The 21,214-nt window shown below is 38.9% G+C and overlaps 1 protein-coding gene across 1 annotated transcript; it reads left to right on the forward strand.

Annotated features, from left to right (window-relative positions):
- The first annotated feature begins 1,059 nt into the window (after positions 1–1,059).
- On the forward strand, positions 1,060–20,645 carry LOC136883203 (zinc finger protein 501). The gene is made up of 6 exons (XM_067155396.2): positions 1,060–1,215; positions 4,752–4,814; positions 8,539–8,604; positions 9,230–9,285; positions 13,276–13,531; positions 19,847–20,645. The coding sequence occupies exons 2-6, from the start codon at positions 4,776–4,778 to the stop codon at positions 20,102–20,104; spliced, it is 675 nt and encodes a 224-aa protein (XP_067011497.1). The 5' UTR covers positions 1,060–1,215; positions 4,752–4,775; the 3' UTR covers positions 20,105–20,645.
- Positions 20,646–21,214: the final 569 nt, after the last annotated feature.

Below are 21,214 nucleotides of genomic sequence, written 5' to 3' on the forward strand. Positions count from 1 at the left end.
CTTGTGCTTGTGCATGTCTGGTACGCGCATGCATGACTGTCATAAGGATACTGATACAAGAGTGAATTACTGTATGTGATATTCAGATTGCAATACACTACAAAATTCTTACTTTAAAATACAGAACAAGAACAATATGATCGAGGTCAGCAGTTTTATCTCAAACGGTATGTTCAGTTTACAATCTAAAATCTAATTTTCGAGGCTTCCTAGAAAATAAATTTAACACATCTGTTGGTTTTACAACTATGTCTCTGTGAATGTTCAAGGGAGCCAACCCGTTGAGTCGACTTTCACTTGTGGTATTTCTGAGGTAGGTTTTAAGGCGTCTTAAAGTTGAAAATGATCTCTCACTGGCTGCAGTGGTGACAGGTAGGGTGGCAAACACCCTCAACAAGCAGTAGATTGCAGGGAGTTTATCTTGATCACATAAAAGAAGTTTATTGTTTACTGTCAGTTTCTATTTATTTTCTTTTTGTGAAAGTTCAATTGGGGGGGGGGGTTCTAACCCCCAGTAACCCCCCCCCCTCCCCTGGCTACGCCCCTGGTCTGTCCCGATAGAGTGAAATTGACCCTGCGAACGTTCCACCCATGAGGCTCTCGCTCCGCCGACTGAGCGACCCCGGAAAAGGGAACAATATATTACTCATGTTTTCAAACCGATTAAAGAATTCAATCTTAACAAAATACTAAAAGAAAACGTTGTTACTTTTAGTCATCCCTGTCAGTCAACTCGCTTCTTTCCGAATAATTTTCCGACCTTTTCCTTCAGTTGCCTTTTCAAAGCTGCAATCGGCAGCTATATCATTTCCCATCTGATCAGCAGAATATGGTAACTTCATTGTCATTTAAAAATAATTGTCATGCATTTATAGTAAGTTTAATTTCGATTCATAAATTTTATGCTCGAAGACATTATCCCAAGATATCTGACTGGGCAAAAATTAAAGCTAATACAATACTGTATTTGTCTCTCCTGTAGGTGATTAATGGGAGCCCAGACCTTTCAAGAAGAAGAAGAAGAAGAAGAAAGAGCACAGAACCCTCCCTCTAGAAGAAGCGCAGCACCCTGCCTGCACCTGCAGTGCACTTTGCTGCACATCCTGCGTTTATGACTGTGAGTGGTGTAGACGCTGTAAATGCTGTACGTGAACAACGTGAAGAGGATAGTGGAGAAGATTAGATGATATTTCGACACATCTGGCGATATCCGTGGTAATTTTTAAAGTCGTTGTTATGCGTATGTATTCATTACTGTAAAAACAGGGTTATCTTGTTTTGCGCTAATGTCACATTTCAATGTTTAGTTTTGCTACTAAAGATCGACTTGAGGTTTAAGCCACTGGTTGATACAGTTACGACGGAGGAAATGTTCTCAGAATAATATCTGGATAACGGATGTGACTTTTCCATATAGAAAAATAGGAAAATATTATTTTCCATTTTATTGCTTAATGTACAATAATTTACATTATATGACATAAATTAATATTTCGAAAGAATAACTGAAGGAAGTTTCGATCCCAAAATATAGTTCTCAAATTAACATTAATAATAGTTATTTTATGAAATGTGTTAGCCATTAACACACACTTAGTTTTTATTGCATGTATCATAGGCTTGGTGTATTAATACGGTACCTATTTGAAACAAAACCAAACGGACTTGCGAGTTATTAAATCTAACTTCTTATTGAAAACATTAACTATACACATAATATTGAAAGAAGCCTTCTGACAGATTGGCTGGAGGGAGGAGCATTGCATGTGCCATTGGACGGTGTTGCCACATTCCTGCACTCCTTTCTCCTTTTCTTCGCTTCCAGGTGATTTGTTTGTTCGTTCAGACTGCTGTGTTGTATTGTATACAACTCAGAAGTGAAAGGTTTGGAAACTCAACATGAGCCGCCCAGCAGGCTTATCTCCATGGCAACCGCAGGTGACCCGCCCACGTTTCCATGGCAACCATACCCCCTACTCCCTTATTCCCACCCAGGCAGGTAGAAAACAGACCTTAGAACTCATACTTTGCAGTTAATAATTTCTTTAGACTAAAATGGTAACAACAAAATTACTAAATCTCATCTCAGAAGAACTAAATCTGGCATTATGAAAACTGAATGATTATTGTTTGAAGGGGAAGTATTTCTAACAGTGGAATTTTAAACTCTTGAAGGATATGATTACCTTGTATCTTCATTTTTGGTGTAGGAATGATTTTCTAAATATCTGTTCAAACTGTGTGTTTTTAATATCCTGTTCATCAATTGTAAACTTTTTTTTTTTATATCAGTGCTTTACATTTCCATGAACATTACTTGAACTTCACCATTCTCTTCACTCTCACTGCTTTGACAAACTGCTACTGAACATGAGGTGTCAGCATTGATGCTTTCATGGCCCGTTCTTATAGACATGGTGTAGGCTTTTTTGGCTTACAGAAAGCTTATATCATGTCTATGAGGTGTCAGGTTTGATATTAAACACTGTTCACATGTATGTTGGGTATTCAGCCCGAAGGTTGGTTGGATCCTCATCAGGTCCACCATTAGCTGTCACAGATGGCCTATGTGTCACTGAAGAGGCATACTAGGGAAATGAGGAGTGAGGTAGTTTCCCGTTGCTTTCCTCACTGAGCCAGAAGTTGCTTTTGCATATCAGTCTGCCAAGCCCACTGAAATCGTGCACCAACCGGCCCTATGAGAGACATTTTTACACCTTTTATAGCAGGGACTGGCTGCATAAGGAATGGCATTGCTATAATCGCTCATACCTCAGCCACTTTCATATTGTCAAAGCCAAGGATAAGACTGAGACAGGTCAATGAAAGTAACAAATTTATTCTAGACCATACCAGAAGACATAGTGCACTGTAAACACTACATCTTGCCAGCAAAGGCAAGCTGTTCACATAATCTGAGATAATTTATAATGAACTTGCCTGTGGAATTTCTTCTTTGGAATCGGTAGGCCTATATACATATTCAACTTGCAGTGTTTCAAATTCTTCCAGTTTCAGATCTTTTTTTTCACTTTTTCAGATTTTACTGTCAGAGAAACAAAAATGTGATCATTATCACATGATTTGAAATGATGGAATGAAAAGCCTTCCATTTCTAGAACAGATGACCATTGTTTGCCAGAACCTTTCAGTTTTCTTCAATATCTTCCTTAGGGATATAAATACTGGTGTTTTTGCTTGTATCTTCAGCTCTTCAATAACATTCCAGATTAGAATTAATATTTGTTTTTTGATAACATAATTCTCCAGATTTTGTTTTTCAGAGCCTCTCAAACACCATCCACAGCCCCATTTCTGTGGGAGGCAGCAAATGTGTTCCACTCAATTGTCAGACCTATCTTCCAGATTTCTTTAATTGAACATTGTATATTTATTGTGGAATTGTGATGCCACATTATCAGAAAAGTTTGCGTTCAGCTTTAGGAAATTCCCATTTTACCATGTTGGCAACGACTTTAAGCAAGGTCCACACAAAATCACCATCACCGGGTGAGTTGGCCATGTGGTGAGGGCTGCGCAGCTGTGAGCTTGCATCTGGGAGATACTGGGTTCTAACCTCACTGTCGGCACCCCTGAAGATGGTTTTCCGTGGTTTCCCATTTTCACACCAGGCAAACGCTGGGGCTGTACCTTAATTCAGGCTACAGTCGCTTCCTTCCCACTCCTAGCCCTTTCCTATCCCATCGTCACCATAAGACCCTTCTGTTTCGGTGCGATGTGAAGCAAATTATTTAAAAAAAAAAAAAAGACCGCCATCATTAGAAACTCATCATGACCCATAAAGTCTCATCATCTCACTATTCAATGGCATCTGTTTTTAAATTCTTTAATTGCCTTTGCCTGGTGTGAAAGTGGGAAAGCATGTGAAACCATCTGCATGGTTGGCGACAGGGGGGTTCGAACCCACTATCTCCCGAATGCGAGCTCACAGCTGCGTGCCCCTAACCACACAGCCAACTCACTCGGTATATGCATTCTATCTTCAACGACTTGCTATAATAAGTGTTGTAGGCTAATTGAAATGACAAAATACTTCGTGTTTGTTTTTACATGGTTAAGTAACACGACAGTATCAAGCTGTAGTCACACGTGATTCGATTATGTGCAATCCTCAAAGGCGAGAATTCTCTATATAGTTACAAGTAACTAATCTCATTTTGTTCCGTATTGAAGATACAATTAGTAAACTCTTTCAAGATTAAAAATATTGTGTCCACCTATTCAATACAAATAAAATAAAATTCCACTCCTGAGGTAATTCAGGATATTGAGGTTCGACTGTACACTGATTGCTGAGTAGCTGGATAGTGAATACAGACAGTGTTCATTTTCCCAAACAATGATAGTCTTATGTATGTCTTATGTTTCATGTATGTCTTTAAGGTTTTATGCATTTTTATCTTGTCTGCTAGATTATTTAAATATTTCATTCCTGTTTTGGTCCATTTATCCTCCCTGCCAAACAACAAACATGGAAAACATTACAATGAATTGTTCTTTTCAGTCACAAATTCAGTTATGTTTCTCATAAACAGATGAATTGAACTTACATGTAAACTGTCTGTTTTTATTGTTATTGTACAATTTTGAATTTAAAATAAAATAAAATAAATAAAATCCCTGGAATGTTCCTCAGGTTTTTGGAATTAAAAAAAAAATTATTACTGATTTACGCTGCAGGGGGGGTATTTTGTAAACCCTGTTGGTTATGATTTTATATCTTTTTGTAGGAGGTGAAAACGGATGGCGTAGACATGAACGGTGGAAGTGATGGACAGACAGACCACTGTCAGGTGAGATGGATGAAACCACCTCTAATTTTTCAAGCTTGCATGCCCATGTTTCAGTTACTCTGATACCATAACTGAACATCACATGAAATGCAGCATTAAAATATATTAGGAGACCATTTTGGAGATTACTTGATTTAATGTTAATATTTTTTGTTTAACTTATTCACTGCTGGATTTTCAGATTAGGCCATGAGTCCCCGGTGCTGGATACTTTGGCCAGCTACTTCACTGTATCCAGTCACTGATTTTGACATGAAATGCAAATACTAGCCACAAAACTTGTTAAAGAGGTACTTCTAAAGGATTTACTTACATAATACAAAATGATTCAAGACTTTTGTTGGTAACTTGAAGTACGTTTTTCTCTTTCCGCAAGTATTACACATTGAACTCGGACAGTGGAACCTTACAGTCCACTGCCCTATTCTTGTGAATCTCGGCATAATTAATTACTGTACCAAGAGTTTACATGCTGTAGTATTGCTATCATACTTGCTCATTATTATTATTATTATTATTATTATTATTATTATTATTATTATTATTATTATTATTATTCTCGAATCAAAAACATACAAATTTACAGTTCTTCTTTTCTTCATGCAGCCTCTAAATATTAGTTCCTAATTAGCGTCGACCTCTAAGGTCTTTTGCTACCATGTTTTTCCTTCATTCCCACCTAGATATATCTGCTCCCTTCACAAAGCTGCAGGTTGTTCTTATTAGGTAATTTACAGTTAATGTACAATTCAGTTTGAAGTAAACTTGAAAATCATAGTACTGAGCAAGTGACTGCGGTTTGGGTCACGTAGCTATTGGTTTACATTAGGGAGACAGGTCATGGACACTTCCTTTCCACTCCTAGCCCATTCCTATCCCATCCTTACCATATCTTTGTTGGTGCGACATAAAGCAAATTTTTAAAAAATATAGACTTCCAGAGGATCCAGGATCCAGAAAGCAAGACTGAAATGGTTTGGCCATGTAAGAAGGATGGGTGCAAGCAGGACTGCAAGAAGAGAATATGAAAGAGAAGTAAAAGGAAAAAGACCAGTGGGCAGACCCTGATGAAAATGGACCGATCAGGTGAAGAAAGATGTCGAGGAGAGAAGACAAAATTGGCAGAAGATTACAAGAGAACAGTGGTTCATGGACAAAGATGGAGGGGGCTCGTACACCACACCTGGGTAACTGAAGATGGTCAGAGATGATGATGATGATAGTACGTGAGATCTTCATATTATACATGCCTAGTATTTTGCAATGTCCAATGCACTGGGAGTAGTTTATAGAGATCACAGAACTCATACAAAGTGCACTCTCCTAAAATATAATAATATGTTCATAGCAGACTGCAAAAAGCGTCACTGCATCAGGTCAGCACTGAATCACACACTGAACTCATATAGTGGTATAATTTGGAAATAACACACATTTCAAAATAGGGAGGCTGTACTTGTCACCTGCACTTAACAACATTCACGGAATTGCACAGTGAATGCTCGAGAAAACAGATGCCACAAATAGGTGAATGAACTCTTGGTCGCCCTTGTCATTTAGTGGCGCTTTGAACTGTTTGTGGCATATTGCATTTCAATAAATAACAAGGATTGAGTTAAATATTGTGTTATATTTCACGATACTAAAATTTACGCTACACAAAAATGGTATACACAGTCTTGATAATGATACACTTATTAACACAAAGTAACTGATTTCAAAAACACATAAAACAGATACTGTAATGATGTTATCACACAAAAGAAGCCAGTTAGGTAAGGCCTGTATATTGGCAATGTGGAACTCAGACCGGCTGCCTCAGGGAGCTTTAAGACAGGAAGGTTAGGGAAAGAAAGAGGGCGCAACTACCTGGGATTGGCTTGAATGAGAGGGGCTTTAAACTTGGGAGCGTGGGTTGGCAACCACGGGGTCCTCAACTGAGTCCTAGCATTGCTTCCACTTACTTATGCCAGGCCCTTCACTTTCATCTATCCTATCCGACCTCCCTTGGTCAACTCTTGTTCTTTTCTGAGTGTGACGGTATTAGAGCACTCGAGGCCTAGGGAGTCTTTCATTATCACGCCCTTTGTAGCCCTTATCTTTCTTTGGCCGATACCTTCATTTTTCAAAATGTTGGATCCCTTCCATTTTTTCTCTCTGATTAGTGTTATATAGAGGATGGTTGCCCAGTTGTACTTCCTCTTAAAACAATAATCACCGGGCGAGTTGGCCGTGCGCGGCTGTGAGCTTGCATCCGGGAGATAGTAGGTTCGAATCCCACTATCGGCAGCCCTGAAAATGGTTTTCCGTGGTTTCCCATTTTCACACCAGGCAAATGCTGGGGCTGTACCTTAATTAAGGCCACGGCCGCTTCCTTCCAACTCCTAGGCTTTTCCTATCCCATCGTCGCCATAAGACCTATCTGTGTCGGTGCGACGTAAAGCCCCTAGCAAAAAAAAAAAAAAAAACAATAATCACCACCACTCTCTCTCCTATCCATGAGCCCTTCACATGGTTTGGTCATGTGTGGTTGCAGAGCTTTCGCCATGCTCTTCTATCCTGTGCTAGATGCATCGCTTGATGTAGAAACCTGCTGACCAACTCCTTCATCTGGTCAATCCACCTTGCTGGAGCTCTTTCTTGGATCCTTGTTCCGTGCACTTTGCCCTCTACGATCAGCTTTTCCAAAGCTCCAATCCTCCTTGATATGTGGCCAAAGTATTTCAAATAGGTCTGGCCCATCTTCTTCAGGAGCCTCTCCTTGACCCTGAGTTCTTCTAGGACAGAAGCATTCATCTGGTGCCCGGTCCAGGATACTTTAACTCTGTAATACACCCACAGTTCCATCCCTTCAGTCATCCTTGGCAGTGGGGAAAACCAGAGCATTTACCAGCCTGAGTTGTTGTTAGTGATGGCTCTGTCTTTCCAGATCTTCGTCATCTTCTCAGTCGCGTTGTGTGCCCATGCAAGGAGTCTCCTGGTCTCATCCGAGCTCCGCTGTGGGTGGGGGTAGTAGAATAATACCCATGGTATCCTCTGCCTGTTATAAGAGGCGACAAAAAGGGGCTCTTGGGAGCATGGGTTGATGACCATGGGGCCATTAGCTGAGTCGTGGCATTGCTTTCACTTGTTTGTGCCAGACTCCTCACTTTCATGTATCCAATCCGACCTCCCTTGGTCAACTCTTGTTCTTCTCGGACTGCGACGGTATTAGAGCATTTGAGGCCTACGGAGTCTTTCATTATCACTCTGACTCAAATAAAACCAGACTGGAAGAAAGAGGAGGGCTCTTTTACCACACCTGGGTGACTGGAGATGGTCTAAATATGATGATGACTATTCAGTAGAGAGATGAAGAAAATTATTTTTGAAAAAATATTGAGCCATGTGCAAAATTTTGAACATTGTGCTACACAAGCCAGTAATTTCCATTTTAAATATGTCAGCTGTTTGTGCATTTACTGTACATAACTTGCCATTTATTTATTCACCACCTAGATCACTTTGTAACATATTATATCAAGTGTTCGGCCTACTGAAGACCAGACTTCCCTTCCTTTCTTGAGTGTTTCTTCTTTTTTCCTGATACATTTATGCTTATGCAGGTCATTCATTTTGAGTGTTTACTTTAGCAGTACATTACACTGTATAACTGGTAAAGCATTTTGCTTTACTGTGTATAGCTCATGTATTTCAGTAATATGATGATTTCTGTTTGTTGCAGCCACTGGATGAGTTGAAAGAAGAGGTTGTCGATACGAACCATGATGAGACCGGTCAGTTTTTGCCAGTAAGTTTTCATGCATTGGCTTATCTGTTGCCTTTGTATGGCAGAGTACTTTTTTTTTTTTCAATTTTCTTTACATATCACCAACTCAGATAGGTCTTATGGCGACAATAGGATAGGAAAGGGCTAGGAGTGAGAAGGAAGTGACTGTGACTTAATTAAGGTACAAATGGGTGAGTTGGCCATGCGCGTAGAGGCGCACTGCTGTGAGCTTGCATCCGGGAGATCGTGGGTTCGAATCCCACTGTCGGCAGCCCTGAAGATGGTTTTCCGTGGTTTCCCATTTTCGCACCAGGCAAAAGCTGGGGCTGAACCTTAATTAAGGCCACAGCCACTTCCTTTCAACTCATAGGCCTTTCCTATCCCATCGTCGCCATAAGACCTATCTGTGTCGGTGCAACGTAAATCCTGTAGAAAAAAAATTAAGGTACAGCCCTAGCATTTGCCTGATGTGAAAATGGGAAACAACGGAAAACCGTCTTCAGGTCTGCTAACAGTGGGGTTCGAACCCACTATCTTCCGAATGCGAACTTTAGCAATATTTTACACTTTACAACTGGTAAAGCTTTTTGCTTTGCTGTGTATAGCTCATATATTTCATTTTCATGATGATTTCTATTTGTTGCAGCCACTGGATGAGTTGAAAGAAGAGGTCATCGATACAAACCATGACGAGACTAGTCGGTTAGTGTAATTCCTATATTATCAGTGAAGTATCTAGTTAGATGAATAAAAATCTATTACAAATATGCTCCGAGTGGCTTAGCTTCTAAATTGACAGTTCCCAAACTATGTGATCTATTCTCGATCTGTCTTGCCAGTCTTCTGCCACTATTTTGTCAAGGTCTGGACAGTGGAGTGAATGTTCCTCATCCATTTTAGAATTGGGAACCTGGTTAATAGGCACTCGCTGGACTATTTTAATTTTTGTCTCCATTTAATTTATTCAGAGAGGATGATTACCTAGTTGTGCTTCCTCTTAAAACAAAAAATCATCACCACTAAATAGTCTTATTGCCTTCCGTAATAGTCTAGTGCATTGCCATTGCTCTCATGTTAATATGTTTCTTTTGGCAATGTAATACCTGTATGAATGTTTCTGAGTACATTGTTGCTTAACCACTCGAGCTGGTTCGATGTACGAGTGCCCGGTGCGGCTGGATGTTAGAACGCCTATTACACATGCATCACTGCAGTTTTCCAGTATCTTTTTTTCACCTTATGAATAGAGAGGTTGTGTACTCTCCTGCCATCTCTGTTTCAAAAATTAGAACTAATGTGAAATTGATCGAAATATGTTTCTTTTTACTCTTATTGATCAGGGATAGAACATGAGATGAACATGTCAAGTTTGTAGGAAGTTGCTTTAGAAGGTATCATGTCCTTTCCTGCCATCTCGAGAAAGCTTTGTGAACTATATCTAACTTTAAATTTCTTGTCTATATATATAAACTAGGAGTTTTTTCTGTACATTGCTCAGAATTTAAAAAAGGATGGTATTTCTGTATCAGTCGTGTCCACAGTAACAAGGAAATGCACTTTTTAATTTTCCGTAATTTCTGTCTGTCTGTGTGTGTGTATGTACACACATCACGAGAAAACGGCTGAAGAGAATTTAATGAAAATCGGTATGCATAGTCAGTGAATAAGTTGCTACAATCTAGGCCATAAATAATTTTATTTACGCTGAGTGAAATTGTAGTTTAGGGTAAGGCCTAAAATTTAATTTTCAAATATTTATGTTATTAGTGGTTGTATCGATAAATATTACATAACTAAAGTTATATAGTTTTAAATTTCTGATCAACTATATCTTATACATTGTTAGCGTACTGGCTATGATCGCAGAGATATTAATGAATTTGGAGTTTTGTTACCAAGTCCATATCAACGCCGAGTCACGAGAAAATGGGTAAACAGAATTTAATGAAAATCGGTATGTGAAGTCGGAGAATAACTACAGTCTACGCTATAAATGATTTTATAAGACGCCCTAATAACACAGAGTCGAAAGAAAACTAAATGTGAATGCCTACAATATAGAAAGCTCATAAAATTGATCAACAATAGCATTACATTGACCATTGTTTGTGATGTGCTTTGTGTCTTCTGTTGCCACTCATGTATGATACGGTATGCGCCAAAATATACAGTACTCATTTTCGCCTGAGCGTCCTCGTGTTGTTACATCGCCATGATGTATTATTAGTTGTGTAAAGAACGTTATGCTCTGTGATTGGAAGCGACAATGGGTCACACGACGGAGGAAAAAGTGTTTATAGTGGAGTATTATTTTCGCTCGTACGGAAACGGTTATCAAGGTGGGCCGAGTTTAAAGTTAGTGGCAGAACAATATCATGAACACTTCAATAATCTAGCACCTAGCAACACAGTTATGCTATCTATTGTTAAAAAATTTCGTCATATGGGTAGTGTATTGTGTCAACGCAAGGGAAGGTCTGGTAGGCCAGTAAATGTGTCCACAAATGAAAATCATGGACGTGTCCTCAATCAGGTGTTGCATTCTCCAAAGCGAAGTCTTCGGCGAACAGCCCTGAAATTAAACATCAACCTACGTCACTTCGGCAATTGTTTAAAGACATAGGTGGATTTCCGTACCGAATACAGGTTGGGCACCGATTGACGAGCACGATAGGCATGTCAGGGTGGAATATTATTCAGGTAGGCTGTTACACTCGCTACGACCGGGCGAGTTGGCCATGTGGTTAGGGGCGCGCAGCTGTGAGCTTGCATCCGGGAGATAGTGGGTTCAAACCCCACTGTCGGCAGCCCTGAAGATGGTTTTCCATGGTTTCCCTTTTCACACAGGCTGTACCTTAATTAAGGCCACGGCCGCTTCCTTCCCATTCCTAAGCCTTTCCTATCCCATCATCATCGTAAGACCTATCTGTGTTGGTGCAACGTAAAGCCACTAGCAAAATACCTAACAAATAATAATAACAGTATTGAATTATGTCCCCACTTACTTTTAACGATTTTCGGAGACGCCATACAAAACGTACTAGGGTTTGTGTTAATAAGAAAAATGTAGACAACAACGTGCGAAATAAACATTATGGTATTAAAACTCATTACCGCCACACGTGTAGATATCCATAAATGCGGCAAACTTTCCTGTTATTTTAATTCTTTCCATCATGGAACTTTTGGCACTATCTGGGCATAGCATACCTAACCTAAACAATGTGGTCTCTCGTATCTCATTTACAGGTGTTTAGGTAAATCCTGATGTCATAAATGCAGAGAACAAGCATGAAATATACTTAAAAATAAGGGGCCTGCTTTCAACATCCGCAGTTATCAAAAAAATGCTTCCAGTCACTACATGTATTACATTCTGAAGTACAACTCTTTTAACATACGCGAGTTATCAGCTGGTGGTTTGGCACACTTGCTACAGCACGGCTTTATTGGGAGGAGTGGTTTCTGCTATACATACATCAACTGGGATTATCAGAGAAAATCTCCAGAAACCATTTGGGAATAGATTCACATTGTTTGGACTCTATAGTCAGAAACAAAACTACTTGTAATAGGTTCAAAAAGACGGGAACTCGAATGCTCTCAATTGCAGTGCACGGCTGATGAGATGGCAGTGAAGATGACATCACTTGGAATGACAACACGCCGGTAGCAGGGAAATTGGCGGCGCAAGACGATAATTCAAATGAAAGCAGTAATCAGGTTTACTGAGTGATAGGCGTACTGCTCAACTGACAGAGACAAATGACTGGTCATTAAGTTATTTTGTATCAATATTGCATAATATGATAATACGACACTCGTATCCGTTTTCTCTATGGGGTCTACTATGAAGTGAGATGAATCTTCATAGCGAGTTTTTACGACCGTATGCTGTTCCTGATATCAGCCTCATCATAGCAATTAATGAGATGAAACAAATTATGTGATACGAGTAACTAAAATTAACTATAGCCTGGCTGAGTGGCTCAGACAGTTGAGGCGCTGGCCTTGTGATCCCAACTTGGCAGGTTTGATCCTGGCTCAGTCTGGTGGTATTTGAAGGTTCTCAAATACGTCAGTCTCGTGTTGGTAGATTTACTGACACGTAAGAGAACTCCTGCAGGACTAAATTCCGGCACCTCGGCTTCTCCGAAAACCGCAAAAGTGGTTAGTGGGACATAAAACAAATAACATTATTATTATTAAAACTAAAAGTCGTGTTCACCATTTATTGTCTTTTTACATTTAGAAATACTGCCTTCCGACGAAAATAGCCAGTATGACTCAAATACATTCATAAGTTTGTTAAAGAATAGTGCAGAATGTTTACATGTACAATTTATAGCTCTTTATAGCCTAGAAGTCTTGTGTTTGCTGCACATAATTTGAGGTTATCGCATATTCGACCCCCCTTTACTTTATTTTGGCTGTAAAAGTGGGGAAAAATAGGGTCTAATATCCAAGTAAATACAGTAACTTTCCAAGACTTGACACTGCGTAGTGAACAGATGTGGTGCGCATTTTTCTGGCAAACAGATGAGTGCAACTACAGTAGTCATGGCTTGGGTGGTTGTGCTGCTGCACAGTTAAAGGCCTTGTACAGTATTTTCTTTTTTTTTTTTTTTTTTAAACTCTTTGAACATTACTTAATGTAATTAGGACAAAATTATAGTTGTTATCACATTGCAGGTGTTCCCCCATCCCAGTACCGACCAACAAGGGCCTGGTGTCCACGCCCTTCACATGTTCATGGTGTGGTCGGAACTTTGCTCAGCGACCATACCTGAAGGCTCATGTGCGAATCCACACAGGTGAGCGGCCATACCAGTGTCAAATCTGTGAGAAGCGCTACTATAGACGGAGTCAGTTGACAAACCACCTCAAGACACACAACTCGGAGCGACAGTACAAATGCAACCAGTGTACAGCAAGCTTCAACCAAAGAGTGAGTGGCTAACATCAAAATTTAACTTTATTTTTCCTTAACAGAATTTTGAAAGAATCGATTGTAGTACAAAACCTATTGGTCAGAAACATTTTTTGACCGGCCTAGAAGAAAGAAATACAAAAGGCATTAAAAATATTTTTAGTTGTAGAAATAGCTTTGGAGGGTTACTTCTTAAAGAAAATCATCATCGTCATCATTATTTTACAGTTCCAGTTTCCCGGGTACTGTTGGCGAGCCTCTTCAACTCTGTGTTATTGAGATACGTTCTGTTGATAATGACATCCTCCAATGTCCTTCCCTGATCTGCAATGTCCATCTTTATATGTCCATCCAGTGGTTTCTTGGTCTTCCCACTATCTGTTTTCCTGCCACATGAGTCTCCAAGTAAACATAAGCTGCCCTTGTTGGCTCTATTCTCATTACATGATCAGAACTACCTCAATCTGGACATGCTGACCCGATCTAACAATAATTTCTTAATCCCCAGTTTCCTTCCTAACCATGTTATTCCTTAACTTGTCCGTTTTGGTTTTTTTGAATTGTGGACCTCAGGAACTTCATCTCAGATGCCTGCAGCCTGGATGAGTTCTTCTTAGTGAGGGTGCAAGTTTTGATACCACAGTTACGATCAATTTATTTATTTATTTATTTATTAGCAGTAGAATCCACTATAGCGAGTACGGGATATAACGAGAACCCTGTAATAACGTCAGCTCTTTTCTGTCCTTTCAAAATTCCTATATCAAACTATGTATTATCGTTCAGTTACAGCGAGAGCCCTATCACTGACATATCCATTATTACGAGTGATCAAGCGTGCACAGTTTTTTCCGTCACCAATATTTTTGCACCCAACCATAATATTTCATGCGATAGATCATTTTTGGTATCGTTTCATCTCTATATCAACTAGCAGGCTCTCTCGTCGACATTCGAAGGTGATGTTGGAGTCAATTGGTAATACCTGTCAACTGCCGTTCCGTAAATAAAATCAGAAATGGAAGAGGAGAACATGTTTTCATAACAAATACGTAAATAACATGGTCAATAGAAGTTGTTAACTCGTTAGTAATAAAGGCTAAGTAAAAGATCACTTAATTTTAATACTCTGCACTGAAATTAAGTAAGAATGCGATACACCTCAAGATATAGTAGAGTGCATCGCTTATTTCAGAGATTAGATTATATTTTTTCACGTCTGGTTAAATTTCGGTAAGGCTATTCCTATGTAAATTGATAGCGAGAATCTTATCACTTTTCCACTGGCGCTTGATATATGTTTTCATGATACATACAAGTTAAAGTAGGTGACACTGAATAAGAAAACTGAAGCGTTTGCCACAACATGCGACCTTCGGTATTGTTTTCTGGCTATGTGCACTTTGCAAGCTTTCTCGTCGACATTCGAATGCGATGTTGGAGTATTTGATGAGTAATAGCCGTCGACTGCTGTTCCGTAAAGCAAATTAGAAATGAAAGAGGAGAACTGTTTTCGTAACAAATACATAAATAACGTGGTTGATAGCGGTTGTTAACTTGTTAGAAATAAAGGCTGAAGTAAACAATGTTATATATTGAAATTAGTTAAATTAATAAACTTCATTGTTTGTCCATATTGAACCAAGATTACAACTTTTATTATAATTTGGGTCTACCTTATTCAGTACATAAAAATTGTTGCATAGATTTAATTACAACATATATTTCAAACTACTAGTTTCGCCGCTCTTCTGCGTCACCATCAGCTGATAGATGTTTGTAGAAAAATTGACAATCATGTAAGTTTATCTACATCAAATTGATCACAATTTAAAACCACATTAACAACATGGAACTGTGTTAAAAATATACTGTCCCTAATTTCATATTTTCTACAAGTCCAAGACTTGCGAGTCTTATGCCATAAACTGATAAAAATGTATGCAAACCGATTTGCTCACTTATGATATAAAGTGTATTTAAAAGAACAACAAATTAAAATAGAATAGTCTTGAAGCACCATTCTATTCTATTCTATTCTATTCTATTCTATTCTATTCTATTCTATTCTATTCTATTTTAATTTGTTCTTTTAAATTCACTTTATATCATAAGTGTGCAAACCAGTTTGCATAAGTTTTTATCAGTTTATGGCATACGACTCGCAAGTCTTGGACTTGTAGAAAATATGAAATTAGAGACAGTATATTTTTAACACAGTTTCATGTAGTTAATGTGGTTTTAAATTGTGATCAATTTGACGTTGATAAACTTACATGATTGTCAATTTTTCTACAAACTTCTATCAGCTGATGATGAGGCAGAAGGGCATCGAAACTAGTACTGTTTGAAATATATGTTGTAATTAAATCTACGCAACAATTTTTATGTATTGTATAAGGTAGGCCCAAATTATAATAAAAGTTGTACTGAAATTAAACAAGAATGTGATACACCTCAAGATAAGGCAAAGTACATCACTGATTTCAGAGGATAGTTTATATTTTCTCGCGTCAGGTCACATTTCGAAAAGGGTATTCCCATGTAAATTTGTAGTGAGGAGGTTATCATTTCTCTACATGCACTTGAAATATATTTTCGTGATACATACACGGTTAGGTTAGGTGACACTGTTTGAAGAAGAGAACTGTAACGTTTCCCACAGAGGCCTCTGGAGTGATAATATAATTTTTTCAGAATGAAATTAAACACAAACGTTCACGTAGTATCAGATTTCGAAAAATAGCAAACGAGTAAGCCTTAGTGTGGATATTATCTGCAAAAACGCAAGTTTTGAACAAACTGATTGCCGTTTCATACAGATTTTAATCTGTATTAGGTTTTTCCAACTTTTACGAAAAATCAAATATAACGACAATCCGCTATAGCAAGTAAATTTTCCATTGTTATGAATTCTCGCTATAGTGGCCTGTATTTATTTATTTTATGGCATTTTGGATACATGCTGAGAAACATAAATATGTTCATCACTATAAACAAACATCTAGTTCTTGGATGTATCTAATGGAATTTGGGGTTGCCATTACGAATTCCTCATAATCTCCTCCGTAAGCTCTATTTCTGCTGTCTTCCCTAACACGTTGAGTGGTCTGCTGTGGAGCGCTGCAGTCACATGCTGGTGAGGATTGCACTCCCCACTGGAAGAGTGAGTTTCCACATCTTCCATGCCCTATTCTCAACAGATTGAGTGTTGTCCATACCTTGCGAGGTAGATCAAAACCAAGGGATTGTCTCAGAGATGGTAGGTAACGGCTGACATGTTTTTGGAGCATTTTGAAGCCATTCTCTTCTCCAGGAATCAATGATGTTAAATCTAGCGGGACTATTCCCAAGTGTGAGAGGAGGCTGTAGTGAACGAAGTTTGTTGGTTCTGAGGTCAGGAATATCAGAATGCGGTGGTAGATAGATATGAAGTACTGATTGGACATCCCCAGCTTTGATTTTGTTGGTATTTTGGGAGGTCCAGTATGTTGAGGATGGTGCCCTTTTGTGAAATGTGTAAAACTTCCAGGTCCTGTTCTCTTATAGTGAATTCATGATTAAAATCTATCATATGCTGGCTCATGACAGAAAATTAGTTATCTAATTGCCTTTGAATGCTCAACATAACGTGTATTAAAATTTCTTCCCGTTTGTATAACTTGCAGGACATTTATAGCAATTTAGCCTATAGACCCTTGAATGTAATAATTTGTTTGTGGCATTGATTGTGTGAGAGTTATGGAATAAGCTGTTGTTATTGATCATTCACCAGTTGAAATTTGTCTAGTCCAATCCAGAGAATTCCCTTGTTAGTCCACTACTCCCATATTGCTTCAGTAAACAGTTAAAGTAGACTGGAGGTCTTATTCTGGGAAGAGAAACAGTCAGTACAGTTAAAAAAAAAAATCTTATTATAATTGCGGCATAGAGGCATAACATACAGCAAGACATTGTTAGTGCATTCCTTATTAACATGTTTTCCCCACTTAGCACATCATAAATTTGAAGTCCCGATTCTCATCATATTAAATCTATATAAAAATACCTCACTTACAGTGTCAAATTTTAGCTATTACTGCTTAATACGATCACATTTTTTCTAGCCCTGAAACTGTTGTTCATCATCCCTTGTGAAAGAAACGTGATATTCAACTTTGGTAAGAAAGATCCCTCACTACAGTTGCATGATAACGGGGAATGGCCTTGAATTCCTGAACTACTACTTCTAAATAATTTAATGGGCTTCGCTAATAGAGATTTACGCAGTCACTGGCCCTATAAAACTAACCACCAAACTATAAATTCCTGAACTTCATAGAATAAGTTGTACCTTTGGGCAGCAAGCCGTTAACCTCAGGAATGTTAAATTTTACTTGCTGGTTAGCCGTGAGATTGATGAATAACACAGTGAGCCTGTTTGTGCTTGTATTCACATTCCATTCAGAAATTAGAAATTGATTTTATGTTGAGTGGTATAGTGAAGGGTAGCAAATGTTTGTTGTCTGATAGCCTACATGTGGATTAGGAACATGGTCATGTGAAGTTGACTAGCATGGTGCATACCATATTTCTTCGAATCCAAGATGACCCTGAATGCAAGACGACTCCCACTTTTTCCTTCAAAAAAAATAAAATCAGGCTTAAAAAGTGCTTTGTGAAATCATATGAATGCCTTTCTTATAAAAGTACACATTTTTAGACTATGTTTGCCTTCACGCCAATGTCGAACATTGGCTGCACAATTATTCTTCATTTCCGTGAGTTTCATAACCATTAGATTAAAATTGGTATCATAATATCGAAGATAACCCGTTGAAAATTTGCCGACAATACCTGTTGTACGTGTCTTTACGATACGATGATCCATCACGAAAGTATTCTCGCTGCCTGTAAAACTGTTGATTTTACTGTGTGTCAAGTACAGTAAACACATTATAACTCTGCCCCTAAGTAACCATAGCCAATGCTCACATGTTTTGATGTCATTCTATGGATTTGAGAAACGTTTTTGTAGAGGCCAGTAGAGGGACATTAGTTCATCTATTCAGGGGATTGTTCCTCATCTGGTCATCCACGCTGCGAGCCTGTCTCTTGCCAAGTAGAATGTCATTCTTTCTTCACTATTTCGCTAGAGCCAATGACGTTACGCAGAGGCACTGTACAACCGGTTTTCACGACTAGGGATGTAGCCTATAGGCCTAATAAAGACACGGACATTAAAGGTGGAGTTTTATGCGTGCGCGGGGCGGGGGTGAAGTGAAGCAGTATGGTTACCATGGTAGCTGCCAATGGTGTTCATTGCTGTTAAGTCACATGAGATTCTGAGAAAAAAACGTTGTCTTGGATTTGGAGAAATGCAGTACTTGTCTTGTGACAGCCTAGTTGTGGATTCAGAAAAAGTTGTGAAATTCTGTACTAATGAGGACCGTGGAGGACAGAAAGTAGACTGGCTGGAATGAGTTAGCTGGAAAATTTATAATGTCCAATAACGAATCAACTATATTGGTATTATAAATTGACTCATTCGGAACAAATATTCCAGGTTCCCTATGGGAATCAACATCGTTATCATCTGTTGGCCAGGCAGGCATCAGTTTTTGAAAATGAGACAGTCTCTTATAGTACATTGGCACTGCCGGTGGCTCCAAGTAGCCTACACAGTGGCCTCCACGGTATGCACTAGCCATGCGTCTTGGTGGTGTGCTATTTACCAACTGATGAGCCCAGCTTAGCACACTGGGGCAAAACGCTGGCAACCAGGAATGAGATAGCTGGAAAATGTATGATGTCCAATAACGGACCAACTATATTGATATTTCAACTTGATCATTGGAGTTGGTCGAATCAAAGTTTTGCTGGTTTCAAAATGGCGGTCAGAGTCGCAGATTCACATGGTCGAGTGCAACCTCGTCAATTCATTGTCTAAGAGTGTGATCAGAAAATAATGTTTAATAACCCACTGCTCCAAAATAAAGGGCATTTGCTAATATTGTGCAAATCTTTTTTTTTTTTTTACTGGTGTTTTTCACAACTTTTAATATTTTTCTCTCATCTTTAGAAATTATAGATGTAGTTTTCATTGTACCCACAGATACATAACACAAAATGCCGTCCTGTTGGAAAAAACGTATCTAGTGTTTCCAAATCCTTGTTGGATAATTGTTATTTGTGTATTCAGTAGTATGTTTTATCGCTTAACACTTTCTTTTTCCTTGTCCCCTGCAGAAACGTCTTAACGAGTTTTTACAATATTTTATTAATAACTCTAGTGATTATATAATTTTAAATGCTGGAATAACCTGCTCTTTTTTTTTTCTTTTCCTTCAACAGGTTCATCTGACGAGACATTTAAACATTCACACAGGAGAACGTCCATTCCGTTGCGAGTTTTGTGAGCGCACCTTCTGTCAGAATGACCACCTGAGAAGACACCTCAAGACCCACACAGGAGATAAGAACCACAAGTGTGATGAGTGCGGTAAAGGTTTCTATCAGCGGGTACATCTCACCAAACACCTCAACACACACAAGTTCCAAACCAAGAACATGAAGGAAGTTCCTATCAGCCTGCTCAATCTCATCCAGTGAGCACCCCTAGTCCATGAGAAGGATTCTCATCACAAAGGATTGGTCTTAAAGTTTATTGATGCTCACCATTCTTTAGTTAATGTTAAGTCTGACAAGTTACTATTGAAAGGTTCCACAAGTTTCTTCATTCATTCACAATTTGTGAACCTCTTAAGACCTATTGTGTTCTAGTGAGGTTACAAAACTAAGAAAGAATTAAGGAGGTATTTCCAGGTTTCTCTCTCTGTTTCCATATCTGGTTGAACTTTGTTTCCAGAAATTAGTCATTTAGATGGCTATGACATTTAAAAAAAAAATATTTTTTCATTTAACACTGTGCACTGGATCCTGAAAATTGTTGCAGTAGCGCTGGATTGGGTAGAAAAAGGTCCCACTTCTGCAGGTTGATCTTGTACAGAGGCACTCCCACACTCTTATGGTTCTATGTCCTCTCTACCATGTATGGCAGGTCACTGCTGGCAAGAGGCAGTTGTTCCTTCACTAATAATATAACTTGTCTTTTTAGTTTGCTTCTTTATTCCCCTCCACCAGGCAAGTTGGCCGTGCGGTTAGGACTGCGCAGCTGTGAGCTCTCATCCAGGAGATATTGGGTTCGAATCCCACTCTCGGCAGCCCTGAAGATGTTTTTCAGTGGTTTCCCATTTTCACACCAGGCAAATGCTGGGGCTGTACCTTAATTAAGGCCACAGCCGATTCCTTCCCACTCCTAGCCTTTTCCTATCCTCTTGTCGCCATAAGACCTATCTGCGTCTGTTTGTTTTCCTATTTACCTTGTTCTCTTCTGACCCCGCCAGTATTAGATTTCCTCCGAAAACTGTAAAAGTAGTTAGTGGGACATAAAGCCAATAACATTAGTATTAGATTTCATGAGGCCTGGAGTGTCTATTTCATGCCCTTTGCGGCCCTTCTCTTTTTGTTACCAACACAGTCTTCAATCTTTGAAGGATTGGGTTTCTTCCTTTGTTTTTCTGTAATTAGTGTTAAAAGTGGATGGTTGCCCAGTTGTACTTCTTAAAACTATAATTATACCCCTCTGGTTCCGAGTTTTCATAGTTGGATTTGGCACATAGTGTGTAACTAGTTTCCACTTAGTCAGCATAGACCTGTGAT

The sequence above is a fragment of the Anabrus simplex genome, chromosome 11 (genome assembly GCF_040414725.1).
Source record: "Anabrus simplex isolate iqAnaSimp1 chromosome 11, ASM4041472v1, whole genome shotgun sequence".
Lineage (NCBI taxonomy): Eukaryota > Metazoa > Arthropoda > Insecta > Orthoptera > Tettigoniidae > Anabrus > Anabrus simplex.